The following is a 24,227-nucleotide window of genomic DNA, read 5'->3' on the forward strand; positions in this document are numbered from 1 at the left end:
TAAAAGTTATCTACGAGGGATCCACGGCTGCGTACTGGACCTCATTATTAAAACTGAGCTAGTAGAAGTTGCATTTCTCATGCTACTTTCTAAAATAGGAATGTGAGGTGAGTGAAATTATTTTAGTCATATTGTGTCTGAGAGATTACATCATTACAAATACATTAGAGGGCACTTAAAACAATTACATATTCAAAGTGGCCATTGGGGACACATGCACAGGTGGCAAGAGCATCAGAAGTAAACTGCTAGTAAGTACTGTGCTCCACATTTCAATTTAGAGATACAAAAACACGAACCACTTACAGTTGCATTATTTAGTCCATATCAACGAGCACTGACTCCATCACGCTTTTTAGATCTCCTAATTTAGCTGGTTAACAATATTTGGTTCCCGGAACGTTCTTCGAACGTTAGTTTACGGTTATTAAAACAAGAAAACCTAAAAAGAACGTTCCTGGAACGTTAGGAACCTGTTCCCAAACATAATCACCAAAAGGGAGCCACACTCCAACGTTAGGGGAACGTTCTGTGTCCGCCAAAGTACGGTTTGGATAGGGCAGAAAGTACAGAGCACGACTCCATGGTGCGTCCGCACTGATGCACTGATCCACGCAAAAGCTATACACCTGTGAATGTGTGGTCGCAGCCCACTAGATGATTACATGATCTCCTCTCATACGCGAAACCATCACGATGGCTGTGGAAACCTGAGCTTGGAAACAAGTTGCGTTAACCCCAAGATCCCCTCACACTGCCATGACCTCACAAGTGTCCTTTGGTGACCAAAGTGTTCATTCGTGCAGTGCAGATTGGTATCTCCAATGCCGCCTGGTGCAGCAGCATCACCAGCGCTGGCGTGTAGTTGAAGATGAATCGTCACGCGATAAAGAGTCGAATCCGCCCTGCAGAAATAAAGCTGAGAGTTGACTATGCAGGACGAGCTGAACGTCTTTTCCCTGCAGATTCCCTTAAAACCGAAACACACACAGAATTGATTACAACGGTGTCATCCTTTTTGGTGCTCCTCTTTGTATTGCCATCAACCAAGTATGATCTTTAAGCCCCGCCTCTTGTGTAACTCTATTGGATACATGATTGCGCAAGTTTCTAATCACGTTTTCTATTGGTCAACACTTGTGTCAGAACATAGTGATTTGGATAAGTGGGCGGGCCTAGCGATATTGCTGTATTGCTTGTATATTTGTACAATATATAATGTACTATAATGTTATTTAATATATATATATATATATATATATATATATATATATATATATATATATATATATATATATATAAAAATTCCTTATCTATTAGCATAGCAGATGATTAACAGGGATATATATAATTAAAGTAAGAGAAGATAGAAAAAAGAAAGAGAAAGGTGACAACAAAGAAATATAGTAATTTAAAGAGTTTAAAAGTAGAACAGATTGCAATTGTTCTTTTAAAGGGATAGTTCACCCAAAAATGAAAATTCTCTCATCATTTACTCACCCTCATACCATACCAGATGTGTATGACTTACTTTCTTCTGCTAAACACAAACGAAGATTTTCAGAAAAATATCTCCGCTCTTTAGGTCTATACACCTTATTTAGCCCCGCCTCTTTTCCGCGCTCCGCTCTTCCGAATTTTGTCATCTAACTTCCTGTTTGTATTGAAGCTACTGAGAAGAGTCGATCAAATGGATTACATGCACAGAAAGAATTTTTCACCAAGAGTGTATGGTGTGAGTCCACATCACCCCTTTACTACTAGATAATTGGACCTGGCAGATCACATTCAGACAGCCACACACTGCACTTTTTCATGATACAAGCGTTTAATTGTTATACGTGTAATTCAGCTTAATTTGTAGGTTTCAACTTGTTAATAATTTGTGTTAAAATGTGTCGTTGATATGAAATTGTCAACAGCGACTGCTCATATTATTACACATACAAGTTGAACATTAAAGAAAATTACAATTGTTCTTTTTAAAATTAATTTGTCATCCTACGTTTTTAGAGGCTTAAATGTTATTAAAATTGTTGTAAACAGAATATAAAATAAAACACACTTTCACATGTGTATGCGTGTGTAAATATAGTTGCACCCCTTCACCCGTCCCGGTTTAATGCTAAAAAAATCTGCTTACCTTAACTATAAAGCAATGGGTAAATGACATGAGAAGATGGTCAGAGGTGTCTTACAGAGATATTTTTAATGACTTTGTATTGTCTTTTGGAGTTTCATGAGCACAGAGGCACATGTACATCCACAGCGTGAAGGTAAGAGCTTGTGTATTTATGAATGAATACTCCCGCTCTGCTTCCAGTTGTTATGACATCCCCTGAACACTTCAAAATACTCATGATAGCTTCTGACAACTCTATAACCTGTAAATCCACTTTGCTAGCTAATTACACTTTGACATCAACACCATAGACTTCTATATACAGGGATCCCGCGGATCCTTAAAAAGTCTAAAAATGTCTTAAATTCAGTTTTCCAAAATTTAAGGTCATAAAAAGTCTTAAATATGCAACTGATGCAACAAAAGCACATGGGGGCTTGTGAGTGTTTCCAACTGTTGCAGAGCAGTTCGTAATCATTAAGCCATATCGGATATAAACTATCACTAAAGATCAACTGTTGTTGATTATGATATAGTGTTGATGAAATATGACAATGTTTACTTTTAACTGTTTGCACTTATAGATTATTGTAGGAGTGTACATTTTATTTCCCTTGTTTATTTGAATGAGCAGCTGGAAGCAGTGAAGCGCAAACATTTCAAAATAAGAGTCCCCGGTGTATTTCAAAGTTAAAGTGCCTTTAAAGTTAAAAGTTATGCAAAGTTCCATGTATAAAGTGCATCTGGAATTTAATTAAATTTGGACTCTTGTACACTGTAAAAAATGTCTGTAATTTTAACAGTAAAAGACTGTAAAAATGCTACAGAAAATAAATCTTTAATCGATTAATGAGTCAGTAAAATATACAGTAATTTTTTAAAATATATTTTAAAAGACAATACAGTAGTTTTTACAATAAAGTTGTAAAAATTAAAAAATATTTAGATTGAAAAAGTATGATTTTCCTGTATAATTAATGGTAAAAATGTACATTGTTTAACAAGAGAGTACATGTACTTTTTACAGTAAATTATTGTTAAAATTACAGTAAAAAAAAACAGTAACCGGGCATTCCCACAATTCCCTGTGTGACCCATTACATTTCATTATATTTTATGGGAATAGTTGTTTCTTATTTTTAATATCAGTTATGTACATTGGGGTGTTCTGTTTTATATCTGATGTAGTTTAGTTAATGTTTACTGCCTTATTTTAATTTCACATGTGTTACCCTGATGGTGTTAAGTGTTTGTGTGAGTGACACTGAGCACTGTCTTTACATGTTTATTGGTCATTGCTCCTGGAAGAGCCACTGTTGATGAACTTCATGCCATCATGTGCCTTTCTGAAGTTACTACAGTAATTAACAATACCTTATAAAGTAAAAAGCAGATTTTTACAGTTTCAGAAGGCTAATATCAAGTTTATGACATTTTGTTTACTGTAAATTTAACAGATTATTATTATTTTTTAAATATATATATACACACACAGTGCCATTGTGGTCAAGTAAATTACAGCAGTTTTAAACTGTAAAATTTACAGGTTGTTCTGTGTTTTTACTGTATTTTTTTACATAATTATTCTGGCAACCACAGCTGCCAGTTTTTTATTTTTTTATTTATTTATTTTTTTTGTAAAAAGAACATTTAATAGTAATAATAATAATAATAAAAAACTTGGCATACTAACTGGCTTTCAACACATTATCAAATCAGCACAATCCAATATTGGTCGACTATTAATTTGTATCTATTTATATAATGGTACAAAAACCAAGTTTAATGTGATATATATGTGGAAAACATGTCTTGAGTATTTTAAACTTATCCTTTTTTTTATTGATAAGCAATGTTAAGGCCATGTTGAATGTGTGACCCTGCCTGTTTAGGTAAGAGTCTGTGATACATGATTTATTTTGAGATTGTGTTAGTTTGTTTTGGTATGGGGAAACGGTATTAATTTTATTTGTTCAGGTCTTGAAAAAGGTCTCAAAAAGTCTTACATTTGATTTTAAAAACTCTGAAGCAACAATGATATAGAACCGCCAGAATGGAATTTACGAGGCAAAATATTCAAGATGGCTGCCTGCTAGTTTCTCTGGCGCATAAGGTGAATACAATGCATACAATGCAACGGAATGGTGGCCATAATTTTAAAGCTCCAAAAAGCACATTAAGGCAGCATAAAAGCCATAAAATTCCAGTGATTAAACCCATGTCTTCAGAAGCGATATGATAGGTGTAGGTGAGAAGCAGATTCATATTTAAGTCCTTTTTTACTATAAATTCTCCTCCCTGGCCAGAAGGTGGCAATATGCCTGAAGAATGCAAATCGCCAAAAACAAAAGAAGAATGTGGAAGTGAAATTGGAGATTTATAGTAAATAAGGACTTAAATATTGATCTGTTTTTCACTCTTACCTATCACACTGCTTCAGAAGACATGGATTAAACCACTGGAGTCATTTGGATTACTTTTATGCTGCCTTGTATGCTTTTTGGACCTTCAAAGTTCTGGCCGCAATTCACTTATATTGTATGGACCCACAGAGCTGAGATATTCTTCTAAAAATCTTTGTGTTCAGCAGAAAAAAGACAGACATACACATCTGGGATGGCATGAGTGAGTAAATGATGAGAGCATTTTCATTTTTGGGTGAACTTTTCCTTTAACATAAGGTGATATAGTATTATTCACAAAAAAAAAGTTTTTTTTAAGATAATAAAAAAAGCTGTATAGCTAGTAGCGCTACAACCTCCTTATGTACAACCTACAGGGTATCGAAAACATTCACATAACTTCAACAAAAAAAAATACAGGGTGCAAAATTGTGAACACCTTAAGCAATGCAATATTAAGCATTAGTGACATTTCATTGCAGAACTGACCTTTTGGCCCTTGTTTTTACTGTTTATCATGCCAATGTATTGCCTGTACATTTTCAATTTCAAATATACAGGATACTATTTTCATGCCTGGTTGTCGTCGATCCAAAGAAAATTAAGCATTTCTATGACAGTCTGTGAAGACACAAGATCTTTTTGTTTGGCGTCAACAGAGTCATGCCTCCTCGGTTTTGTTTTTTTCTTAGGTCTCATGACTCCCATCCCTGAACCAGATGAGATGCTGAGATATAAACCTCAAGGGAAATTGCCTTTAAGCTATTTTGTCCTCCTTTAATGTTGATCACTCTACTGAATGCACTTGAGGCTTTAAAAAATACAACTGCTGAATTGGAATATATTTGAGGATCAGTTAACCATCCCTAAAATCTGACATAAAGACTGTGGAATAAGATTTAATCTCATCTGTGAGTTGTGTAAATGAGAGCTCAAACAGTGCATATGTAATATGTCACACAGGGTGTTAAAGGAATGTGACAATCACAAGGAAGCAGTTTTTTTTCTCCACATGAATTCTATGCATTCTGCTTTGTGAACTTCTAAACAGCAAACAAGAGCACTTGTTAAGATATCTGTAGTTGCAGACTTAATGTTAAGAGTCGGGAATACATCTCTACTGCCATCATGTGAAGGATGGTTGAACATGGTAACCAAAAGTGCAAGATGAGTCCTCATTACTTCATCACTCTTTTAGGGAAAATTGACTAGGTTTGTTATTGTTAACACTGGCACAAAGAGAGCGTAGAACATTTAAGAGACAATACTTCCAGTTGCACTTGTGTAAATACTGAAATCGGAGTAAAAACATGAATTAAGTCTTACATAAGCACATATCTGACACAAAAGTAGTTTTGCTTCCCATGTTATGGTTTATTGTAAATATATATCATTGTATTACTATTCATACAAAGTTTACTGGTCCCATGCAAAATTTAAATGTATCAAAAGCTCAACATTTTTTGATGGCATTTTATTTTTTTAGTTAAGGGTCATGCTACTAATATCCGATGTATTGCCCCACCACTTTTACATGCATTTAAAGTTGTACTTCAGCCTTTCACAAGAATCCCATGCTAATCTTCTCATAAATAGGCCTGATAAGGAGAATTGGCTATTTTCGCAATTATGTGGCTCGCACTTAAACAGGAGAGAAATAATTTGCATGTGTTTCAATGGGAGGCTGGAGTTGTCTTGTTCTGATGCTGTTGGCAATTAGGCAGACGGCAATGAAGTGTTAAGTCAGTCTTTATTCTGAGCCTTCTCTGCACATTATTAGATTTGACTTATTGAAAAAGCATGACTGGAGGCACTCAAATCCAATTGGCCCCAGAGTCGAGGCCTGTGCTTCCGCTCGGCATGTGCTCCTGTAGCCCTTTTCCAGCCAAACACTTCCACATTAACAGCAGTACAGCTCCAATTGTGTCAGCTGTAATCTCCTTCTATGACAAATGCACATCCAGTACATTAGTAGCACTAAATGTTGGGTCCGACCCAGCAACTCAGCCAATCGCTTTGGGTAGTACACCTCTTTTCTGAACAAACAGCCACAAACCAGCAATACATATCCAATACTGAACAACACAACCAACAAACAATGGTTCAAAGAATTAACAATGATCTTTATCGACCATTTAAGAAACACAGCACAAAACAAAGAAAGTACAAACAGTAATCATGATCATTAGATGTGGAAATCAAAGGTGGGGAAAATGCCATATAGTTTGTGTTATGAATCACCAAAAGTGTTCTATGCAAAACAAAATACACACTGAAATTTAAGGGAGAAGAGAGGAATGAACTGTGTGAGACAGAGATATTCAAGTCAGTAGATGCAAATGGAATATAGTGTACAGAGCACAGTACACAGAAAGAGTATGGGATATTTCCCTTCTTGTTGAAGACACCAGTAGTAGTTATGTGAAATTTTTTGCGATTTTCTCTGGATGTCTTTGTCAGTGCTATCTGCTACAATATTTGGTCAGTAATTCTCTATTAGAATTAAAAAAAGAAGAAAATCTCCACTCAGTAGCTGATGTACAGTATTAGTATGGTAACAACATTCCCCTCTAAACTGAGGAAAAGCCACTGGTGTTGTTACAGGATCACCAACTGAAGCAGTTCTTTACCAAAGCAGTACCGTTAGCAATCATCTTCATGTTTGCCCTGTTTATCAACAAGAAAGCTTTTTCTTCTGTTTTTAAAATCTGTGAAGTGTGGCTTTTAAAGGTTATCCTCGTTTTTCCCTTCTCTGTGCGATCAGCCTGCTGTGTGTGGAGTTATTCCACTTTGCTGTACTCTTCCACGTGACCCAGAACTTTCTTCCTCTGGCGCATCATGTGGAAGTAAAGCTGAGGGAATACTGAGAAACACAGACAAAGACACTTACTAACAGGAACAGAGCTACTCATTCATTGGACAAGAATGAGCTTCAAGCTTTATGAACTTGTGCAGCTATACAAGTTCAACTGAGGAATGGGACTGTTTACGAATGGACTATATAAAACATTTTAAGAAAATACTAAACACTTCTGAAGGAAATCTTTGATTGTTTAGGAACGTACAGGGGATGTAGGAGATCATGATGAGGATGAGGAAGGTGTAGTAGTCGAAGGAGAAGTTGTACTTGTTAGGCAAGGTGATTGAGTAGAGCCCTGTTTTCTGCACGTATGGCAGTGCAGCGTAGATCGTCAGAAGTTCCCCAGCCACACCCATGGGGTACAGCATAATAAAAAATGTGTACCTGTGAAGGTTTGCAAGACTGTATGCACTTTCATTTCATCTTTACAATTAGGATTGGGGTACATGAGTGGAAATGTTCCATACAAAGACCCCTCTATGACTAGACTAAATCAGTGGTTCTCAATTGGTGGGTCGCAGCTCTGTTCTGATAGCTGCAGACAACAGGGGAAAAACAACGTTAAATGCAAATAATAAAATGCAACTAACCATATAATCATTCCTTTTTTCAACTTTAAAAGGGAAGAGAGAATTCTTCTCGTTTCTTTTGCTGTTTACAAGTATTTTAACATTTAATAATTCCTCTTAAACTTACTATTTTACCATAAACAATCTTGGTACTGTATTGTGGCATTGGACAGTCACGATTATGGAATTTAGCTTACGATTAATTGTCATACAAATAATTGCGATTATGAAGATTAATTGTCTGTTTTAGAGCTTTTGCGATTATGGCAAAAAATTGTCTGTTTAGAGCTTTTGCCCTTATGGCGATTAATTGTCTGTTTTAGAGCTTTCGTGATTATGGCGATTAATTGTCTGTTTTAGAGCTTTCGTGATTATGGCGATTAATTGTCTGTTTTAGAGCTTTTGCGATCATGCTGATTAAGTGTCTGTTTTAGAGCTTTCATGATTTTTGCAATTATTTGTCTCTATTTAAACAACTTTTGATCACATTTTTCCATTTACTCTGATGTTTTATGAACCCAGACCACATTTTATTTTATATGATACACTGCCTGGCCAAAAAAAAAAAAAAGTTGCATACTCTAATATTTTGTTGGACCGCCTTTTTTTGCAAATACATTTTTATTGATTTTCAGTTCCTGACGAACAATAACACAAACCAAAAAAATCTGTAAACAACCCTGGAAATAAAAAATACGTCTACAATGACACTGTAAACTTATATACAATATACACTAATACAAAGCTATTCAAACATATCTGCTCCTCTCTGGAGAAAAATAAACGATATAAATAAATAACTGAGGACTGTGTTAAATACTCTAAGGACAGTATGACATCTCCCAAATCTGACAGATAATAGTCTCGGCCTACCATGCTCCTCTTACTGGAAATCCTTGTTCCCCACCCTATGGCCACTGCTTACAAGTATGGTTAAACAATAATAATGATGAATAAATTGTCAAATTGGACAGATTATAAACTGAGGATTGAGGAAGAATGTGCTTAATCAAACATGTGTCTTCCCTTAAAAATGATATCCCCCAAATAAGTTGGTAAATGTTCCAACACAGGCCACCTTATCTGCTCAAAAAAGGCACCATCTCCCTTGACAACGGTAGTTAGCTTTTCCATGGGCAAGACTCTAAAGATCTCTCGATACCAAAGTGACTGTGATGGGGGCCTAGTTTGAATCCATTGAATTAAAATAAATTTTCTAGCAAGTAGTAACAGCTTATCATACAGTAAATGTTTAGCACTTAGAGCAACCTGTTTTGGGGGGAGACCGAGTAAGAAGAACCCAGGATCCTTTCTAAATGTTATTTTAAAAATGTAACCATCTTCCATGCCACCCCATCCCAAAACTTTGCAATGACGGGTCAAAGTCAAAAGCAATGTATATAAGTGCCAATTTCCCTGTGGCATTTAGTACATAATGGTGAGTGATTTCTATCAATCTTGTTTAGAATTCGTGATGTAAAGTCTAAGAAGTATTTTGTACTGAGTTTCAGTCAATCTATTACAAGTAAATATTCTTCTAACTGATTTAACTGCATCTACCCAATCATCATCAGTGTACTTGTCATTGAGATCCTTCTCCCAAGTATGCCAGATATGATCAATACCACTGGATTCTATAGAGTATAAAAGAAAGTATACTTTTGAAATAAGGTGCGGTGTATCTTTTAATTTCAGTAGGAAAAGATCTATGTCGCAGTACACTGGCATATCTCTGGGAGACTTAAAAGCACTGGAATCAATAAAATGCAGAATCTGAAGGTATCCCCACAAATATCCATGTTCAAACTCAAATTGGTTGGACCGCCTTTATCTTTGATTACAGTGCACGTTCTTCGTAGCATTGTTTCGACAACCTTATGCAACGGCACAACATTTATTTCTGTCGTGAGCTGCATTCATTTTTGGCCGAGATCTTGTATTGATGACAGGAGAGTCGAACCACTCCGTAAAGTCTTCTCCAGCACATCCCAAAGACTTTCAATGAGGTTACGGTCAGGACTCTGTGGTGGCCAATTCATATGTGAAAATGATTCCTCATGCTCCCTGAACCACTCTTTCACAATCTGAGCTCGATGAATCTTGGCATTATCACCCCGGAATATGCCTGTGCCATCAGGAAAGAAAAAATCCATTGATGGGATAACCTGGTCATTCAGTACATTCAGGAAGTCAGCTGACTTCATTTTATTGCAGCATAACACTGCTGAGCCTAGACCTGATCAATTGAAGCAAGATCATAACACTGCCTCCAGAGGCTTGTACAATGGGCACTATGCATGACGGTTGCATCACCTCATGCAATTCCCTTCTTCCCCTGACGCGCCCATTGCTTTGGAATGGGGTAAATCTGGACTCATCAGACCACATGACCTTTTTCCATTGCTCCACAGTCCAATCTTTATGCTCCCTAGCAAATTTAAGTTGTTTTTATGATTAGCCTCACTTACAAGGGGCTTTCTTGTGGCCACACAGCTGTTTGGTCCAGTCCTGTAAATTCTGGTTGCATTGTGCATGTGGAAATGCTCTTACTTTCACTATTAAACATAGCCGTGAGTTCTACTGTCGATTTTTTACGATGTGACTTAAAGCTTTTTAATGATTTCAGATCACGATCGTTCAAGATTTTTTTCCGACCACATATCCACTATCATTCCAGGTTTTAATAATGCGTTGGACATTTCTTGACACAATTCCAGTGATTTCAGCAATCTCCTTAGTTGTTTTCTTTGCTTGATGTAGGCCAATAATTTGCCCCTTCTGAAACACAGTAACATCTTTTCTACGACCGCAGGATATATCTTCTGACATGGTTGTTTAAGGAATGAGAAGCTACACACTGCATCAGTTAGGATTAAATGAATTGTTGCCAGCTGAAACATATTAATCACTGCAATAATGATCCAATCATAGGATCTTAAGTATCTGCTAATTTAAATCCAAATGGTGACGTTTTTTGGCCAGGCAGTGTATGATATATTATATTATGCAATAGTTAAATATTTCTGTCTTAAATTCTTCACTTTCACACATTATTTTAAGGCTCTCCAATTAAATCTACGAGCCCTAATATCGCAAGAAGGAAGAGATTCTGTTCTGTTCATATTAACAAAAGTAGAGTAAGCAGGCATCACTGCATGTCACTAATAATGCGCGTATGAACCCGCAACGACCACATTACACAATCAATACAACAACATTTGTCATTAGACCAGGGGTCAGTGGAGGGGTAATCACTGGCATGCCAGCAATGGTGAGAGAGGAGTAGACTATTTTATTTATACAAATTCCGCACCAGGATTCCAATCTACATCTTGATGTAATCTTCCTCATGATCACGCAATGTGTTTTCATCAGCTGAATGGGAGACTCAACACCATTAAAGTGTGACGAGATTTGAACTGCGCGTGCAAGCCATTTGCGCATCACAAGATAAACGTGCCCGCTTTGCTTCGGTCAGGCTGCCAGATGACAGCCTACATTCAGTGTTTTATTTGTTTCTTTTTGTTTTCAGAACAACGCGTGATGTATAAAGGAAAACACTAATCCTTAAGATTTCCAACCCAGCATACAGGTACACACTCCTTAAACCATAGTCCCACTCAAAATTATATTAAACGATTAGGTGTTTAATAGCTCAGCGAGTAAAGACACTGACTACCACCCCTGGAGTCGCAAGTTCGAATCCAGGGCGTGCTGAGTGACTCCAGCCAAGTCTCCTTAGCAACCAAATTGGCCCAGTGGCTAGGCAGGGTAAAGTCACATGGGGTAACCTCCTTGTGGTTGCTATAATGTGGTTCTCGCTCTCGGTGAGGCGCGTGGTGATTTGTGCGTGGATGTCACAGAGAATAGTGTGAGCCTCCACACGCGCTATGTCTCCACAGTAACACACTCAACAAGCCACGTGATAAGATGCATGGATTGACAGTCTCAGACGCGAAGGCAACTGAGATTGGTCCTCCACCACCCGGATTGAGGTGAGTCACTACGCCACCACGAGGATTAGAGCGCATTGGGAATTCCAAATTGAAAAAAAAAAAAAAGAGAGAGAGAAAACAAACCTACATCATGATCTATTCAAAATATAAATTAAACCTGGAAATAAAGTTTTAGGATTTTGCAGATGCGATTCACCGAAAATGGCTATATAGTTGATCGGCTTGTGATGCGCGAATTTCTTGCACGTGCAGCGTGAGTCTCGTCACATTTTAATAGTGTTTAGTCTCCCATTCAGCTCATGAAAACACGCTGCGTGATCATGAGGATTACATCAAGATGTAGATTGGAATGCAGGTGCAAAAAATTTCATATAAATAAAAAAGCCTGCTCCTTTCTCGCTGTTGCTTGCGTGCTAGTAATAGCCCCTGTGTGTGATTTTGAAAAATGTATAACATAAGAAATATTTAAGATTCCACATAATTTGGGGCCTGGGTAGCTCAGCGAGTAAAGACGCTGATTATCACCCCTGGAGTCACGAGTTCGAATCCAGGGCGTGCTGAGTGACTCCAGCCAGGTCTCCTAAGCAACCAAATTGGCCCGGTTGCTAGGGAGGGTAGAGTCACATTGTGTAACCTCCTCGTGGTCGCTATAATGTGGTTCGCTCTCGGTGGGGCGCGTGGCAAGTTGTGCGTGGATGCGGCGGAGAATAGCGTGACGCCTCCACACGCGCTATGTCTCCGTGGTAACGCGCTCAAGTCATGTGATAAGATGTGCAGATTGACGGTCTCAGACACGGAGGCAACTGAGATTCGTCCTCCACCACCCGGATTGAGTCACTACGCCACCACGAGGACTTTGTGTGCATTGGGAATTGGGCATTCCAAATTGGGGAGAAAAAGGGGAGAAAATCAACAACAACAACAAAAAAAGATTCCACACAATTTGGTGATCAGTAATCAAATAAGGCACAGCCATTGACCAGGAAAATACAAAAATGGCACTCCATGTCAAAAAGGTTGCTGGCCCCTGCATTAGACGGTCGTTCAATAAAAGTGAAACCAGAGCACTCTACGTTCACTAACAAAATCCTTGTTTATATTTTCGTGAGAGTTTGGCGAGAACCTACACAGACAGCGCGTGCATCAGTGTGTCAGAGGCAGTTAATCTTCACGTGCTCTTTAGGAGTTGCACTAGATGCAGTCTGCATCGGTCGAGTGCTCAAATGCAATAACATCAGAAAAAGAGGCACAAACGTTTATGGCATGTTTGCTTAATTCCTTATTTGGACAGTAAAATGTGATTGGAATTTGACTTTCACAATAATCACGGTTACCTCAAATAACTGTGGTTAGATCAAATAACCGTAATCGGACAATTATTTAATAATCGCGACAGACCTAGGTAAAATCTGGGTTTTCAAAACCAGTTGTGAACCACTGATCTAAATCATATGTAAAACACATGTTTATACCAAAAGGACAGTGGATGGACACTGAGAAGCTTTACCTTGCCCATTTGATGAGGTAAGGCAGATGGTTGAGCAGGCTGAAGGTGTAAAAAGAGTAACGGATGATCTCTGTGATGGTCCAGGCCACCACAAAGAGCAGGACACTGTCTTCACTTTGGACCTAAGACAAGAGGAACTGTAAGTCATATGGGAATGCAGATAGAATTACACAGCATGCTGGTTTTGTTGAGGAAAATTTTATCGAGAACCATGCAGTTATTGCTGCTACTTTTCCTTTGCAATTCACTTAAGGCCCCGGTGTACTCACGGCAAAGTTCTTCTTCGTTCTTTGTTTAGAGCCAAAAAGAAGTTCAAAACAGCTGAGCAATGATATACTGTTTGCAAACATTCTGACACCGGCCACGCCGCTAGGGAAGGTGTTTAGAAGAGCATTTCAATATAAGGACGCACAAAACTACATTTAAAACCTTGACTAATGTGACATTAAAATGCATTATCAATGACTTCATCCCTCATTTTATGAGTAGAATTCACATGTGATTAGTAAAAGTAGCTGTTTTAAACACTCGATGAAGATTTAAAGTAATATATTTGCAGTTGATAATGTGTAATTTGTCATGTTTACATTCTGCATTCTTGGCGCTAATAAGCTAACACACTATACACAGCCATAATATGCACCGGTTACATTCTGTGATTGTAATTTATGATGACACTGATACTTCTACAAACATGCATGTATAAAAGAGTGTTTGGGCAGAATAAAGACAAGAATGACGATAAGATGCTATTTCACTTTGGGCAGATGTGTGAATTAGGGATGTGCTACGGTGTTCGAGTAATCGACTAGTTGTCCAACAACTGACTAGTTGATTAGTGAGTTCGACTACAAATATTAATATTTTTCGTGGTGGTGGTTTTAATTGGAAACGCAATTCTCATATTAACTGAGACGCACAAATTTTAAAGCATTTTTGAGTGATTATAGCTTGCTGTGCTTAAAAGTGAATATTAGTCAGCACAGTAAAACCCTCTGCAAGAAGTTTCGTCTCTTTAATTCTTTAAGTTTAGCCCATTTATGAACCGCTGCTGTTACAGCCAAAGCACCGCATCAACAACTCATTACAAGTTGATCATTATCAGATGTTAAATCCTCTGCTGAGTAATGGTCCCATATTTGTGATGTGAGAGAGATTAAAAGTCTTTTGCAAATGTTGTTTGACACTACTTAAATAATTGCAGTTTGAAAGGTTAAACTGCTCGATGTCGTGAACTAGATGTGTACATGGATCATTATTTTACAGTTCTGTGCTTTTGAGGATCGCCCTGAGACTCCCAAGCTCTCCGTTAACATTGAAGCGTGTCATTCTGCGTTCAGGATGTGGTTTTGTGCTGTGCTTTATTGGAGCCTTTCTTATTTCTTACTTTGTTTTATGAAATAATATTTTATAGTTATTTAGCATATATTTTAGTTGAATATCCATTAGGTTCCACATTGAAGTGCTGCACTTGGTGTCTGTATTTCCCACTGAAACATGTGATTGGGGTCCCATGAACATAACGGAGCCTAATTATACATTATTATCCTTAACACTGACTAGTCGACTAATCGTTCAAACAACCGACTGACCAAACATGACATCACATGACTATTCTTGGAAAACGTCTCCATATGAACGATTGTGTAGATGTAGGTGCATTTGCACCAGCTTGATATTAACTGTGTTCATGTTGACAGTCTTAACTGACTGACCAACACAACCGGAATGCGCTGTCGAATAGGTGGATGTGGACCAATGGCAGTAAGAAGGTGTTTAGCAGCCGGTACAAAGTTTTCCTGAAAGTTTACCCTGGCAAACTGTTAAAAACCACAGAAACGAACTCAAAAACACCTTCATTTTGGCTAGATTTTGTTCAAAATAACGTCACACCTGTTCGTTCCTCGATTTCGTATGAAGTATACTGGGGCCTTTAAGAAACACATCACACAAAGATGGACTACTGAGAACATCAGAAAATTTCAAACCACATACACACCTGCCAAAGACTCCAACATTGTCTCTAGTACACACACAGGCTTGAGAGGTTATTATTAGCGACAGAAACATTCTTGCAGGCATAAATGGCTAAATTATAAATATTAGTATTATTCTCCAGTTTTGTTTCAAGCAGGTTTCTCATAGGAATAACTTACAGACCTACACTTTCAGCATAGATGTCTTTTTCTGGGATAGACAATGAAAACCTGATTCTTAGTTTCAAAGAACGGGTGAATGCAATGAATAACAATGTTTTCTTTACACTAAAATGTTATTTATGTAGGATATTGATTCTTGTTTTAGCCACTAGATGACAGTAGTCTGTACAAGACTATAAGAGTTTGCCAAGTTGACTTTTTGCCTTATGAGCCAATGAGACAAACATGGAAATATTAATCAATATAGCACAGGAGGAAGCATCAATGATTATAAATATTGAGAATATCTATGGAAAATTTTTATCATTATAGATTTTATTTTATACTTTACTGTATTTAATCTTTCAAAGGACACCTGAGCAAGTAACACAATAAACTTACTTCTCTAACGCTGTGCGTGACTGCCCAGGTAAGGAACACCCGTGACATCACTTGGAACCCAGTTAGGACCACAGAGGAGGGAACAATTCCTTCACAAAACATTAAAAAAAAAATTGCAATGCGTTCTAAATGGAGCAATGGGCTTTAAATAAATTTCAGATTACATAACCATCATAATTAAGCCTTGAAGTCTTTACATTTATATTCATGGGGCACAATGGAGTCAAAGTGTGTGATGTTATACTATACTTAGATTATGATAGAGAACATACATAGATATAAAAAGGCAGACAGAAATTAATCATTATAATAATAAAATGTATGCAATAATAATAATTTACGCATTTACTCATAATATTATAATTTATATTGCAAGAGTACAACAGCAATAATTTAAAGGCCAAGAATGATACAGAGACTGCTGCAGGAGTGCTTGCTGTTTGCTCTGGGAAAGGTCACATTAAGTTTTAAGCCCCAGATAATGAGATATGGACTGTGAACTTTATCACATTATCACTGTCTGTATTATGTAGTATTATGACTGGCAGAGAAAACAGCACCCTTACTGGCAACTGCACTGCTGAGTTTAAAGCCTCACTTGTACAGACAATCTTACTATACAAGACTATATATTTATAGTATAGCTTTATGTCAGAGACCGTTAGTTATTAGCACCAGGGTGTACTTACCCACAGCACAATGCAATATCTGTCAAGAGAGCAAAAATAAAATTTTATGGGGTGCACTCAGCCTCAGGAAATAATGTTTTCTTAACATACAATGACCATATACAAACACTCTGCAGGGAAAGAGAATTACATATTTCAAATAAGTATTTTAAATGCCATTTCATGTTCTCTATAGAGTTTTAGCAATAACACACCTTTCAAGAGAGACCAATGATACACATTGCCATCAACCAAAATTGTATACAATATTATGATAAAATGTAGCTTTTATCGCCCACCCCTAAATAATACTGGACAACATCAATGTAATACCACTTCTGAACTGTAGCTAGACATTGTGAAAATCACACAGGCTTGAGTCCATGCATTCTGTGTCTTAAAGGAGTCATGACATGAAAATGTTTTTTTGATCTTTTGACATGTTCAAGAGTTCACTGTACTATAAAACATCATGTACGTTTCAGAACTCAAAACTTCCTTCTCAATACAAAAATAGCATTTATTTACACCAAGCTGCAAAAACAGCTCATTTCGATTTTCCCTACTTTGTGACATCACACAGATGAATACATCGGCACATGACTGCATCTACAGAAAGACATCAACGGCTACTTTTACTGTACATCATGGCACCCCTGGCCCGCCCAATGGTGCTCAGTCAGAAAGGTGTAGAGGAAAGAACAAGATGGGCCTACTATTTCTCTACACCACAGGGGACTTACACAGCACACCTTATTGTGCCCATCTGGACTATTTTTAAACGTTTTTCTACATAAACATGCAATAGACTAACTGCTTTGACCGTTATCATGTATCTCGCACTGCTTTTAAAAGATGCAAATGCAAGTTATAACTCTAAAAATGAGGATCATGGATGCATTTTTTCACCCATCTGTGCTATTTTCCATTGTTAGTCTATGTAAACGTACTAGATGGAGGTCTTTGACCGTATTGATGTGTTTCAGGTGATGTGCACCACATTTTAAGATTTGTACAATCTCAGCTTTGAAAAATGCAGCTGTTCTGCTCCATTCCATTGCATACGGCCTCTGTTGAAGCATCCCAACATCAGGAAATAATGACTGAAGTTTAACTAAATGTTCCTGATCGCATCATACAGGATCATATGTGTGTACGCCATGTTTCACTGTGCATTAGATTATTTGTAGGGATGCACCGATCCGATACCTGGATCGGTATCGGCTCCGATACTGAAGCTTTTAGATGGATCAGTTTTGGTCCGATGAGCCCGATCCAAACCCGATACCGTGTGTTAGTCATGTTCGTTACTGTCACAAATTACATAAAAGAACCATAAAAACACCATTAAAGCAGTTCATATGACTCGTGCATTTTATTCAAAGCCACTTGAAGACGTGCGATAGCTCTGTAAATCACAAAAGGCTGTTTAATAAGTAGTATGCGCAGTGCCAGCGCGTTAGTGAATGGTGCTGCTCTGCTGACACAAACTCACGCACAGGCTGGTGATGCACTCGGTGCGCAATATTTGAGCGCTACTCAAGAACAGCATCTCAGATGTAGATGCTCAATAGTTCGGTTCACTTATAATATGCATTTAGAACGGCACCGGAGGTGCATTTTACCAGAATTTGAATAAGAAGCGAATTAAACTACTGTGAACTTGCCTACAAATAGAAACATACAGGACTTCCTGGAGAGTTTAGAATGTCAAAATAAAAGCGTGAGGGTTTAAAAAGTGCACGATTAAATATATTACGGTTGTATTTAAAATTAAGTCAATAATAATAATATTAATAACTATTTATTATTATTATTATTATTATTATTGTCATCATTCGTATTGTTTTTACAATTTATAACAATATTTAAGTTGAATGGGTTCCAAAAAATAACTGTGTGAATGAAGTGGACTGATGTCTTACAACTAAATTTAACAAAAAAAGAGATCTGAATCCTTTAAAGTCCAGATGCAAGTTGAAACATGTTTGGAAAAAAAAAAGAAGGTAAAAATGAAACACTGGTTTCTTTTCTACTGAAGACTTGAAGACTGGAATTACTGTTAATTTTGCTGCTCCATTATCCAGTATACTAGTTAATAATAAAGTGTTTCTTAATAAGCTATACATTTATATTGAAATAATGGGTAGTCAGAGGTTTGTGTTTCTTTACATATTACAGAGTACTCCCAATTAGTTCCACACAATAATGTAAAGATATTCTAAACTGATTATGCAAAAAAACAACACTGGTATCAGCTTGGGATCGGTATCGGCCGATACTGAGATTTCTGATATCGGAAGAGAAAAAGTGGTATCGGTGCATCCCTTATTATTGTTGTTATGCACATTTCAGCGTGTATTGTGTGTGTTAGGCTCATTTCAGCGTGTATTACATGTGTTTTCGGCTCATATCAGTGTGGACTGTTTGTGAACCAGTACCAATATAATTCAACCTTTGCAACAGAACTGTTATTGAAAGATGAGGCAGTTAAAAACACTACTGGACCCAACCACAAAACATAACCAGTTCCATTCATGAATGTTTCATAGGTCATGACTGTTTGATTTTTATAGTTTATGGTGCTGTTGTGCTTGAGTGAACAGAGTTTGAAACATTCAGATGCAATGTGTTGGGTGTGCATTGTGTAAAACCTGAAATGTAGTTTTTTTTTTTATTGTTGTAGAGCTTGTTCGTCCTCTTTTGACTGAGTTTCAAATATATATGGCTGTATTCGAGGAGCTACACAATGTTAGCCAATTATAACAGTGGGTGTTTACATTTAATTTTTAAGGAGACGCTGAGGCCAGAACCCAGCATTTCAGATAGAGGGCCAAAGACCGGGTGGAAAATGATCACACATAACTAAATTATGACTGTTTTGGTACAAACAATACTTTAATAATATTAAATTATATTTGTAATAAAAAAAAATAACAAATAAAATTTGTATGTCATGACACCTTTAATAGATGGTATGATACCAAACTACAGAAAAATAATTAATCCTTAAGCAATAGTTGCTAAATTTTGTAAAAAAAAAAAAAAAAAAAAAAGAATTCATTAAAATTAATATAGTTTGCATTCCACTCACCTCCAGAAGCGCACCAGTCTGAAAGAATTTTAGGGGCTTCTCTATCGAGTAATAAAGACCATGGTAACTACCTCTGGCAAGGTATGCTCGAACGAGACCAACAGCAATGACCAGCCATCTAGAAGAGAAAAAAAAAAGGAACTCTGTAGTGCCACTTTCACTTGCTTTGAAGGAGGAAAACATTTCTGCTTTGCACACAAATGTGGAACTGCATGCAAATTTCTTACTACACAGTGGTTAATGGGAAGGAGTGGCATGTAACAGTCTAATTCAAATACAGCATTCAGCACATTTATTGGTACAGTATATCCGTAGAGTCAAGAGTTTGTGAATACAATCTGTTCCTCAAAACAATTAACATTAAGTTCCAGCATATAGTTTTCACAATAATGCACCCAGTACATTAATGGACAAATTTTTGATTATATAGTTGAGGGGTTAGTTTACCCAAATATGACAATTCTGTCATCATTTACTTCCTCTCATGTTGTTCCAAACACATATGACATTCTTTCTGCCAAAAGCAGATGTTAGGCAGAATGTTAGGGACTGGCAGCCTCAGTCACCTTTCACTTTAAATGGAAAAAGATCCCAGATAGCACACGTACATCTCTGAGATGTCTGTTTTAGATTTTCTCTTCTGGGACGCATCACATTCTTATTAAAGCTGAAGTATGTCACTTTTTCTGTGTTAAAATACTTTCTCCTATCCCAGTTTAATATGCTGAGACAACTACAAGTAAGTCATTCATAGGTTTTTCTCGAAAACTGTAATCACTGTTTTTCTGAGGCACTCTGAAAATGCCCTTTGTTTGTTTTGAGCGACCCGCTTAGACCCCACCCATCTGCTAATCATCTTAAAAAGATCAGGGCCCGTATTCACAAAGCTTTTTATCTTACCACTAGGAGTTCTCCAAAGTGTTCCTAGCTAGTAGGTTTTGCTTAAAACCTATTCACAAAACTGCAAAGAGCAAGTTTTAGTAAGGAAATCTTAAGATAAGAGTAAGGTTGAGTTGACCTCATTGCTATGGATGATGTCACGTTCACGTTCGGTTGATTAACATTTCTTCATCCTGTGTTGATGTAATGAAACGAGTGTGCATCCCGTCAACAACAGCACCCCACAATTGCCGTAATTCCCTGTGAATGCCACCTGTCTGGCGTATTTCCACAGGAAAAAATACGTTTTGAATTGTCGGACGATGTGCGGTCTGGACAGGATATATTTTATATAGTTTGATAGTTTAATCTGCTGAAGAATGACATAAATTCCCAATTCATCCACACTACACAGTTTTATTTAGATATGTCCAGGGAGTGCAGAGTTGTCAAAACCTTTATCTCTGGTGTAATCGGGTTGTTTCAGTTTGTGGGAGAGCTTACTGCATCTCTAAGTTTGCAATAATAAACAAAACCTCACGATTCAGGAGATACCTTTTTTAAAGGTCAATGTCAACATTATAATATTTATAATATTATATCATTAAAATACATAGACTCAATTGTGATTCAGGAGATACCTTATTAAAGGTCAATGTCATAATATTCTAATATACTGGTTTTAATGTGGATTGATGACAGCAGCATGCTTCAGATCGTTTGTGAGTCAAACTTTTTTTGGGGGGGGGGTTTCCCCTTTTTCTCCCAATTTGGAATGCCCAATTCCCAATGTGCTTTTAAGTCCTCGTGGTCGCATAGTGATTTGCCTCAGTCCAGGTGGTGGAGGACAAATCCCAGTTGCCTCCGCGTCTGAGACCGTCAACCCACGCATCTTATCACGTGGCTTGTTGAGCGCGTCGCCACGGAGACATAGCGCGTGTGGAGGCTTCACGCCATCCACCGCGGCAACCACGCTCAACTCACCACGCCCCCCACCGAGAACGAACCACATTATAGGGACCACGAGGAGTTTTACCCCATGTGACTCTACCCTCACTAGCAACTGGGCCAATTTGGTTGCTTAGGAGACCTTGCTGGAGTCACTCAGCACGCCCTAGGATTCTAACTAGCGAGCTAGCAAACTCCAGGGGTGGTAGCCAGCATATTTTACCACTGAGCTACCCAGGCCCCCCATTTGTGAGTCAATCTTAAGGAGTTAGAAGTCCTCAGGAGAACTTCTAAGCTGTTGTGGATTTAGGAGCTACTTTTAATGTTAAAATGCTTCATGAATTTCTCTTAAATGAAAATTGTATGAGTCCTAAAATTAGAGTGACACGCCCCTAATTTTTAAGAGTTGCTCCTAAATTTCCGCATTAGGAGCTACTTTTAGCCTTAAGATTTTTTGTGAATACGGGCCCAGATTTACAAATAAATCATAAAAATATCAAAGACATCTGCTGAATGTCTTATTGACCAATCCCATTGTTTGCAAAAATGTCAGCGCATGGGCAGTACGTGATGACAGAAAGCCGATAGACTGTCGTGTTAGATTTGACAGATTAGACGACTATACAAACGTACGACACAAAACCATCATAAACACATAAATATTCTTAGCTATACAATTACTATAATTATATGAGTTAATAACATTTCTGTAATAATGTTCGCTTTATATGTTTGCTGCAAAGCAGTGTTGATGATCTCAGTCCAGTCAGCTCTGTTGATGGCTTGAAGCCACATCCGTCAACGAGAACCCTCAAAATCATTTTTCAGCAGTGGAATCTGATAAAAGTTTACTGTTTGCGGACGATTTCTGCCACCACTTCCGTGTGTGACGCAAGCTGTGATGTTGTCAAAGGATTGGTCTATTGGTATTGGTACAAATGTGAGTAAATGATTAAAGAATTTACATTTTTGGGTGAACTCTACCTCTTAAAGGTCCTTGTGAAATATCATAAAAGCTGTGTTTTCTAACTGACCGAATTGCATCTTTAAACTGTTCCTCATTGTGGTAAAATAAAAAAACGTTGCAAACCCTGTTTGGTTTTTAGGAATATTCCAGGTTCAATACAAATTAAGCTCAATCGACAGCATTTGTGACATACATTTTTTGTGGTAATCTTTAAAAAAAACAAAACAAAAAAACTTTAAACTAAAAACTACTTTTAAAAAATTAGAAGAAAAAAATGGAGGTTACACTGAGACACTTACAATGGAAGTAAATGGGGCCAATTTTTGGAGGGTTTAAAGGTAGAAATGTGAAGCTTATTATTATACAAAAGGACTTACATTAATTCATCTGTTAAAACTCATGTAGTATTTGAGCTGTGAATTTGTTTATATCATCATTTTTAGTCATTTTAGGGTTTGTTTACATTACATCGTCATGGCAACGTAGTAAAAATTGGCTATAACTTTACACAGAAAAGGTTAGTGAGCGATTTTATCACACTAAAATCATGTTAACATGCATATTGTTTATGTCTTGTTGCTATACTTTTGAATCAATGCGTATTTTAACGTTTACATGTTGGCCCCCATTCACTTCCATTGTAAGTGGAACCCAGATTTGTGCTTTTTTCAAAGAAAATGAGGGGCAAGTCTACATTTATTTTTGTGGTAATCAATATTATGCCAGAAATGCTGTCGACTGAGATTAACTTGTTTTGAACCCGGAATATTCCTTTAACACATCTCTTTTGAGAAGTCCGATTCATTTTAGCGAATCAGTTTGATTCAAAGAACCTGTTACAAATCAGTTCGCTGGTTAATTTGAGGCGTTTCTTACGTGACACATTTGTAGTAAAATACATTTAGGTAAAATCCTGATGTTCCACTGTTTTTTAAAAGTGAAAGATTGCCTCAGAAGTTGAGACATTTATGATTCCAGTGTCCCGGGAGTTTTACACCAAAAATACTCATTTATATATGCAACGGCACGACCGAATCACTTAAAAGTACCGGTAGAGAAGAACTATTCGTTCGCGTATCGGACATCAATTTCGTGCAACAGTTATGAACGTAATGAGGAGAATGAGTGAGCAGGGTGCACTTAAATTCAGTTGACCCTCATAAAACGTCTAATCACAACACTATGTAGGTTGATTAACAAATGCGGTCCTATAAACAGGCTACATGCCATTTAAAGAAACAGCACAGAATAACTATATAGAAGAGATCAATGTAACCAGTGTTCGCTGTCAATGGCGTGTTTAACAGGCTTTGATTACATTGCATTGCATTGCATTGCATTGCATTGCATTGCACAGTAGAATCATTTCGAAACACAACAATGTTCAGTCATGTCGCGATAAACTCAAAAGAAAGGTAACATGCACTATGAGCATGCTGCCTAAAATGCAACCATTCATTCTTGCTGTCACACGCTTAAACGAAGCGCATTTGATTTTCATTATACCCTGCTGTCATAACCACGTTGTAGATAACCAGATATGCGGTGGCCAGCGTTCCGGGTCCCCTTTTCTTCTTGATACTCGAATCACCGTGCGCTGTTTTGCTGGTCCCCATGGCATGTGCCGACATGACCGAACTATCATTAGAAAGACGGGATCATCCAAATGTTCCCTAAAGGCGTGTGGCCTTGCAGACATGTATAGAGGGTGCTTA

General features: G+C 37.4%; 1 protein-coding gene across 1 annotated transcript; it reads right to left on the minus strand.

Annotated features, from left to right (window-relative positions):
- Nucleotides 1-5,877: 5,877 nt before the first annotated feature.
- Nucleotides 5,878-24,227, minus strand: LOC127446878 (very-long-chain (3R)-3-hydroxyacyl-CoA dehydratase 2-like). Its single transcript, XM_051708182.1, has 7 exons — nt 24,019-24,227; nt 19,719-19,836; nt 16,646-16,664; nt 15,957-16,045; nt 13,417-13,538; nt 7,590-7,768; nt 5,878-7,387 (listed from the first exon to the last, which is right to left on the minus strand). The coding sequence occupies exons 1-7, from the start codon at nt 24,141-24,143 to the stop codon at nt 7,305-7,307; spliced, it is 735 nt and encodes a 244-aa protein (XP_051564142.1). The 5' UTR covers nt 24,144-24,227; the 3' UTR covers nt 5,878-7,304.

Source organism: Myxocyprinus asiaticus, chromosome 10, assembly GCF_019703515.2.
Source record: "Myxocyprinus asiaticus isolate MX2 ecotype Aquarium Trade chromosome 10, UBuf_Myxa_2, whole genome shotgun sequence".
Lineage (NCBI taxonomy): Eukaryota > Metazoa > Chordata > Actinopteri > Cypriniformes > Catostomidae > Myxocyprinus > Myxocyprinus asiaticus.

Coding starts and splice junctions, on each gene's coding strand:
- LOC127446878 (XM_051708182.1), bottom strand. CDS start 24,143: ATGTCGGCACATGCCATGGGGACCAGCAAAACAGCGCACGGTGATTCG. Junction 7,769..13,416: donor TACCTCATCAAATGGGCAAG/GTAAAGCTTCTC, acceptor AAACCTTCACAG/GTACACATTTTTTATTATGC. Junction 7,388..7,589: donor CATGATCTCCTACATCCCCT/GTACGTTCCTAA, acceptor TGTGTTTCTCAG/TATTCCCTCAGCTTTACTTC.